Source organism: Genypterus blacodes, unplaced genomic scaffold (assembly GCF_046128005.1).
Source record: "Genypterus blacodes isolate CSIRO-AG114 ecotype Tasmania unplaced genomic scaffold, CSIRO-AGI_Gbla_v1 ptg000044l_1, whole genome shotgun sequence".
Lineage (NCBI taxonomy): Eukaryota > Metazoa > Chordata > Actinopteri > Ophidiiformes > Ophidiidae > Genypterus > Genypterus blacodes.
In genome coordinates, this window is record NW_027466857.1 from 9,424,161 (window position 1) to 9,432,298 (window position 8,138).

The 8,138-nt window shown below is 51.4% G+C and overlaps 1 protein-coding gene across 1 annotated transcript; it reads right to left on the minus strand.

Moving 5' to 3' along the window:
• Positions 1-985: 985 nt before the first annotated feature.
• Positions 986-2,065, minus strand: tmem265 (transmembrane protein 265). Its single transcript, XM_076149191.1, has one exon. It carries the CDS (start codon positions 2,063-2,065, stop codon positions 986-988), a length of 1,080 nt encoding a protein of 359 aa, XP_076005306.1.
• Positions 2,066-8,138: the final 6,073 nt, after the last annotated feature.

Consider the following 8,138-nt stretch of genomic DNA (forward strand, 5'->3'; position numbering starts at 1 on the left):
TATGATGCAGATTTTAGACATGAAATGGTTCCATTACACAGCTAACAAGATGACTGTTTTTAACCCTGTACACAAGGCTGTTCTTTTATTAGCATTTCTAACCAAGATGTATGCGTTTTAGAAAAAGGGTTTTTCTAAAAAAAAAAAACAGCTAAATACATTGTAACATTGAATCGTAACACTTTAAAAATCGCAAAACCTGTTAATTTGGCAACAGAAATATTGTAACATCCACCTTACATTAGCATTAAGACGAGGCTTCAGACACGTCAGCTTTACACTCAACCAATCCAGGAATGTATCTGAGCAAACATCTTTTCTATATTTTTGACATCTGGAATTCTGCATGTTTTTGTTGTGATCGCAGAGACGAACAACCGCAAAGCCCAAAAGTCACTCGATAGCAACAGGAGGAGGATTTTTGGAGCTGTGGTGTAAAAAGGATCCAATAAATCCTCCCCTTTCTTTTTCTCTTGACACCACAGGAATTAAACTTACGAATGCAACATTGAAGTGAACCGCACACAAAGCGTTCTTTACCACACGTTTAAAACCCCACACTCAGTCTATACATGCAGCCGTGTCGTATTTTTAGCAAGAACTCAGGACTTGAAACACTCGAAAACATTAACCAATAATCTCACCATGGCAACTGAACAAGGGACTTCCAACAAATTGTGGTAGTTGGCCCTCAAATGAAAGGCGATGAGTGTTACTAGGCTATAATCTATATTTCTGGAATCTTCTTTGCCATAGGTTTGTTCACAGTTTTCAGTTCAGACAGACAGCTATGCATTCTAAAAATGTCTTGGCACAGCAAAATGTGCAACGTACCGAGCTCGCCAATTGCGTTTACACATTATTCCATTACACCCGTGACTGTTGTACACACATTCCCATAGAAGTCATCAGCTGTGAGGAGATGCTGGTTTTGGCGGCTCTCTGTTTTGTGCATGTACATGTTTATGCATGCATGGATTCGCGACTAGAGTTCGTGGGAGATGAAAGAGGGTCCTAACGTCGTCTCCGTGGGCTCCAGGCTGACGTGGGACAGTGTGTGGCTGTGGCTTTGGGAGCGAGATAGTGTGTGATAGTGGGACGGTGGTGCAGAGAAGGCTTTCCCCTGGGCTGGGTCCTCTGCCTGCTCTGAGTTCTGGCTTGGCACAGTCGAGTCTCCTGGTTCTGCTCCAGCCGCTGTCGCAGCTCCCCCGGCACTGCGCTCCTGCTTGCGTTTGTCCCAGGCTGAGCTCAGCTTCACAGCCAGAGCCAGCAGGTTCTTCCCCAAGAACACAGTAGAGACCCGGGGGTCCCTGTACCACAGCATGCCCGTGCCCCTCAGGGCCAGGGTGAAAATGTTGACGGTGACCAAGCTGAGCCATGGGTACAGAGCTTCCTTACGGGGTCCCCTCTGTCCAGGGAGGCCAGTGGCCCCCAGTTCTGTGAGGGCCACACATGGCAGAAGCAGCAGCAGGGCATAGCAGTAAAAGAAGACGAGGCCCTCAGCCCAAATGGGAAGAGCCTGCTCAATGACACCACCTGTCCCCCCTGCGGCCCCTCCGTGAGCTTCCCACAACCCCGCCTGCAGATCCAACACATCCAGTAAGTCCACCACCACCCACAAGAGCCGGCCTCGCACCTCCTGCTTCCTGCGCTGAGGGGTCATGTGGTCGGCCCCGGTCAGGATGAGGAAGAGGGAAGGCAGGCAGATTGACAGCAATAGGGTCAAGGTCTTCCTGGCCAGCGGGTCGGGCGGGCGGCGCTCTTGCCGATAGTTATGGCAGACGAAGAAGAGCTTGAGCTGGAGCAGGGAGAGGAACAGGAACCACAGAGCGTTGGCAAAACCACGCCGCGGCGAGCGCGCCTCAGATACCACACCTGCCGACACGAACCGCAGAGCGAGCAAGAAGCCCACATCGCCTAGCAACACCGCCGCATACTGCCACACACTTGGCCCTGGAATGCCACGAGCTCCCAGCATGCTCTGCTCCAGCAGGTAGAGGTCCACCACTGCCATTGTGCTCACGGTGACCAGGGTTGACACGCACACCTGGGGCGTGGGCACCATGCCTGAAAGAGACGCAGACACACACACACACACACACACACACAGACACACACAGACACACACAGACACACACACGTCCAGAGAGGAAAATCAGCCACTTTGCACAGGCAACATTTAAAATCAGCTCACATCAACCCACAGCACCATCTGTCTCCAGCAGTATGTACTAATGGGAAGGATAAGAAAACATTTGGCTTTTCCCGCACTAATCATGCACATCATTTGATGCTTAAAGACAAAGACTCCCCACTAAGCAGTAAGCGCCCTTCATCTGCGGCCAGAGCTGCAGCCACCCTATGTGCTCAAGCTGAGATGCCTTCTGAACACTTCTGTTTTATATTCCACTGCAGCTCTTTAATTTAACTAGTCTTCATTTTGCGTTAAGTTCTCTAGTTCTACTTTTTATTTTTTAATTATTTGCCCTTTTTCCCCCATATGGGCCTCATCCATTATTAATGGCTGGTGTTCAGGCACAGCTAGGTGCCCAGTCAAAGCCATTTCTTTGGCTCTATACAGCTGTGCTGCCGGCTTTAATCATCAATAAAGCCCATATGAATATTGATAATGTGCTATTTGTTTAGCGGTGCTTTTGGCGCGTGTGTGTTTGTGCAAACACTGTCTGGGCGAGTGCATGCAGGCAATGCTAATTTGACTGCATATGAGTTCATTTATTGCCGCGGCTCATATCTCAGCCGAGGACGGTATAAAACCCCTCGTATTGATCTGAGAGTGAGGGATGATCATTGACTTTACAGTGTAATCGAGGCAGCGTCTCTTTATCGTATTTAGCTGAAGAGCCTGGGGTGCGTGTACTACTCACACACATACACACACGCACACACGGTACGGGCCGCCACATTGTCCGTTATCGGCTCGGCGCCATTCAGGGGTGTCAACCCCGCCAACTGGATCAATGACATTATAATATAAAATCATTACCGGCTCAGATGTGTTGTAATGGCAGCAGCTGAGTGAGATAGAGCGAGAGATTCCGTCTGATAGTGGTCTTTGAGAAAAATCTACCTGTGAGGAATGTGCATTGATGTCCTGCCGGTAGAAGAGATACTACTTCCCTCTGTGTAACACTAACAGGAGCTCTGCCGTCTCTACTGTGCCGTCTGAATCATTGAAGAGGGATGAATGTGAAACTCCTCTGAGTAAAGAAGAGGTTTGAGAAAGTGTGTGTGTGTGTGAGGGAGAGAAAGGGAGAAGGAGCGAGCGAATGAGCATAAGAGTGCAAGTGAAAGATTAATAGGCCTTTTGGCTGTCTACATGCCTAATAAAGTGTTACTGCATGATGGTAATAGTTCATAAATAAGCTCAGGGGGAGAGGCTAGCAGAGAGGGTGAAAGTGATGAAGAGGAGAAGAGTCAAACGCAGATGGAAAGTGATTTCCACCCACTTATATGAAGACATGCATTTTGTGAGCCAGCGTGGCCTGCACCGATCCAAATGTATTCATCACCAGGAAAACTGAGATATCACAGACAGACTGGAACAGATGAATCAAAGAGCCGAGGGAAGGAGCGATGGCGACTGATTAATCTACTCAGAGACATAGTGAGACATAGAGACAAGCGCCGATCACGCCAGCCAGCATCCCGCGTGTGTGTGTGTGTGTGTGTGTGTGTGTGTGTGTGTGTGTGTGTGTGTGTGTGTGTGTGTGTGTGTGTGTGTGTGTGTGTGTGTGTGTGTGTGTGTGTGTGTGTGTGTGTGTGTGTGTGTGTGTGTGTGTGTGTGTGTGTGTGTGTGTGTGTGTGTGTCCTTTTGTTTCACTGCAACTTGATTATCCTCCTTGAAATCTAATGGAATCTCACCAACCCGCAGATTGAGAGGATATTGGAATTTGAATTTAAATGTTTTTCCAGTCTCTCGGGGGCCCCAGCAGAAGCTGCCAAAGGGATGCAGAGGTGGCGCCCGGCATTAGTTGTTTTCTCTGGGTTGCGCCTCCTCATAATTCCACTTGCACCTCCCGTATTTATCCCTGAAGTCTCCCTGTCAGGCCCTGTTTGTGTTTTGACTCCTTGTCAACGGCGTGGTGTAATTTATTCGGTTCTGAATGAGGGACTGGATGACAGCCCGCGTGTCCACTCAGCTCATCAATAATGACCAAATCCATCATCCCCCCCTGTCTGGGGAATGACAGCGCTGTTGACAAGGTGAGGCAGCCTATTTTGCTGTAAGCGTGAATAATGGCATGTAGTGTACCGGTGATGTATTGGATTCCCTCCCTTCCGACCCCCTTCAAAACCTTAAATTTGTGTGTGTTGCTCTGCGCTAAATAGAAATCCATCTTCACCTCTGGCTTTAAGCTTATCATGTATGACATTTGTGCACCTGCTGGGGGATTTATTCAGTAATCACTCAATGTAACACCCACCCACACACACAGCTCACTGAGATCCAGAGAAGGCAAAGGGGAGGGGGAGGGAGAGGGGAGGGGGTGAGGCTTGCAATCACACACAGCTCCTCTATTCACACATTCATATTTGTGGTGTTTTCCCAGGTGTTCCAGAGAGAACACACAAAGAGCAAAGACTCCCATGTTTATCTGCATGCACACACCCTCTTAATAAGGTCGCTATCTGAAGAGAAGCCTCTCCCACACACACATACACACACACACACACCTCCTACTTTATCACAGGTGACACCCGCGCTACCAAGGACATCAGGTCAATTATGTTCCCTACTAATTAATGAATAGCGAGTCAGCCGGTGTGCAATCAGTGATAAAGCAACCGCGGAATAAATCCTCAGTCAGGTCTGAGCCACATGACTGAAACATCTGTTGATGCACCGGGCAGCCCTGAGGGAGGGGAGGGGAGGGGAGGGGAGGGGGGGTTGCCCCACATTATTTTTTTTGTTTGCTTTCGCCAAATTGTGCGCTAATTACACGCAAGGCCACGACATCTTGCCGTCCAAAGAGCTTTTCCCGCAACACCTGTTTCGTAACTGCGCCCCCCTCCCCTATCCCCCCTCATTATAAAGCAGGTAGAAGAGGATTTCTCTGTGGTCATGTTGGAGGTAAAGTGAAGGAAGAAGCATAGTTACCCGAATCATTCGTAGCGCACTTGGACTCGATTCCTCCTCTGGCGTGATTTGCAGCAAAGTGAATCTGTTTCCTCCCCCCTCGCCCTCTCGCTCCAAGTATAGACGCCTTATTACCGGAGACCAGTAAAGTGTCTTTTATCGCCTCTGATGAGCGAGGGGGGGCTCGGTAATGAAAGTGTGTTGGCTCTCACACACGCACACACACACACTCTCCTGGCTCAGTGGTGTGAAGCTGCGCCCCGGGTGAAGTCAAGTCGCCGCGCCGCCACCACCGCCGCGATCGTACCCGAGTTTGTAGCTTGAAACGCCGGCTCGCACTCCTCAAGATTTCGTCTTCGTCCGTCCAGATCTGGCATGGCAGACCTCCGTCCTCCTTCTCCCCACCCCCCCCACCACCTCCAACACCCCCCCACGTCCCGCGCGTCTCTCTGGATGTTGCGTTGGAGGGGAGGTGGGCTTCGATCCGGATCTTTTGGGGGGGGGGATCCCGCTTGATCCGCTTTTTGTTGGCCCCCCCAACCCGGCGGGAGCAGCTCGGGAGAAGTCGCCGAGAAGTGACGGAGGGAGGCGGGATGGAAGAGAGAGAGGACGGCGCAGGGAGCGATCCAGCCCGGGGAAAGATGGCTCATGAGGAGCGGAGCGGAGCAGAGCTGCACCGACACACACCGACACACACACTGCCGCGGAACAAACTCACGCTGTCCGAGTGTGGATCGTGGATCGTGGCGTTAATTTGTACGCAGGTTACGTGCTCCAGACCTCCCACCCCCTCCCCCCTCTTTATCCACTCCCCCAGTTCGGTTCGACTCCCTGCTGCTGCTGCCACTGCCACCTCCTCCTCCTCCTCTTCCTCTCCTCTAAACCTGAACCTAAAGCAGCAGCTGCGGTTGAAGTTTTGTGAGTTGTATAATCTGACAGCATTGGTTTGTGTTAATCACGATGGCGGCACCAGCAAGAGAGTCACTTGTTGTCTTGAGAGCAGCCCGGCACCTTGTTCACCCTTCATCCCCCCCCTCCTCCTCCTCTCCTCTCTCCCTGAATAAGAGCAGGAGAAGTGGAGCGAAAGATGTCTGTCGCCTGCAGTGGCATTAAGAGCGCTGAAGGCAGATGTTACAACTTTAATTAGTCCTCTTTGTGGCTGCTTACTGTCTGATTAACACCAGGCAGCCGCTCCTCTGCTTCAGATGAACTCATGGCAGCAGCAGCAGCCTTGATCAGATCCTGCCTTCATGAACAAAGGGATTGTTTTCAATGCCGTTTCCCAAAAAAAAAAGACTTGCCCCCGTCTTGTCATTTGTGTCCCCACTCGCCCTTCCTCCCTCCTCCTCCTCCCCCCAAAAAAAGTGCATCTCTGCAATCTGGCTCCCCCTCGTCTCTGCAGAGGCTCTCTGGACGCCCTGGGTTCATTGTGGAGCGTGAGGTTTAATCAGACTGGTGGGAGAGGAGACGGAGGAGTCATCTTTCTTGTCAGATCCGGCTACGCGCTCCGCTGGCTTCCAGGAGGAGAGAGATTTTCCATCTTCCTCACTCCGGCGCGGGGCTTTTGTTTCACCCGGCCTCCTTTTCTCTCCGCTGTCTGTCTCCCGTCCACTCCCTCCTCCGTCACCCTCCTCTGGTGTTCATTCCATTCTCTCTCTCTCTCTCTCTATCTCTCTATCTCTCACACACCCGCTTTCTTTCCCTCCTTGCTCCCTGATGTGGTTGAAGGTCACTTTGTTCTCTTCCACAGTGAGTGTGAGAGGGGAGGGAGGTAGGGGGGTGACAGCTCTGCGTATTCATCAATTTGTCACTTAGTTTAAGGGAAGTTAGTAAGGACACGTGGGGTTCCTGCCTGTCCAGGAATGCCAGCAGCAGCATCAGCAGCAGACGGGCGGTTGACCTCCAGATGGCGAGCTTGGAGGTTCCAATCCCATCCACCTCCTTCCTCTTCCTTTCCACCCTCTCACTCCTCTGAGCCATGAATTAAATATCACCTCAAATGGCGGGAAATTCCTGTTATCCCTCGCAATCCTCTACGATTGCAGTGCCGTCTTATCGTCGTCGTTGCTGTGGCCGTCGTCAATCACCGACTCTCCCTCCCCTCCGTCTCTCTCTCTCTACCTCTCCCCCCACCCCCCCACCTGTCGGCACGCGTCCCACAGTTTTCCGGTCAACCTGCGGCGGCGGAGCCTCGGCTGCAGACGGGGGACTCCTCAGTTCTTCTGCTGCAGCCTCCACACGTGATTAATCATGTGAAGTGGCAAAAAGCACAACACTGTCAAAGCCCGTGAGGGGGAACCTAATGGAGTTGAAAATGTGATGTTTCGCCGCGCTGCAATCCATTATGCTTGGCTTTCACCAGGTCCTCAAACAGGAAATGCTTTCTGTTCCGAAGTACAGGCGCACACAAGCTCAGGGTGAATCCATTATAAACAAAGTTCAGGGAAACTAAAAGGGTTCAAGGGGTTTCTCCTTGGTTGTTATGGTATAAAGATGAGTCCTGGATTTGCTTTGCTTCGCCTAGTTTGAGCTCGTGTCCAACATTTCCTTCACACAGGGAGAGAGAGAAAGAGCGAGAGAGAGCTGGAAATCGTTTTCATTTCCACTTTTAAGACTAATCCGGCGGTTTCCGCGTGGGAAATCAGCCGAAACGCGCAACCAGCACAAACTCCATTTATGTAGCGGCTGACAGATGGGGTCGGTGATTTACCCCCAGCTGACCCGCCGCTCCCGGGCTCCGTGCCGGCGCCCGGCCCGAGCGCCCGAGCACGCACGCCAACCGAAGGGTTTCAGCGAGGAGAAGCTAATCAGCTGTATGATGCTACAATAGGGCCGCCTGTGATAAAATGCCCAACACCCGAGCAGATTAAATGAACAAGGTAATGAAGGTAATGAATGAGTGTTTCACACTGAAGAGTTTAATTAACCTCACCGCCCACCCATCCTCACTCCTCTGTAGCTCTTTCATCCTCCTATCACGCCGCCCCCCCCCCCCCCCCCTCTGCAGGCTGCCCGGGGCGATTTATCCAGCAACCCCTCG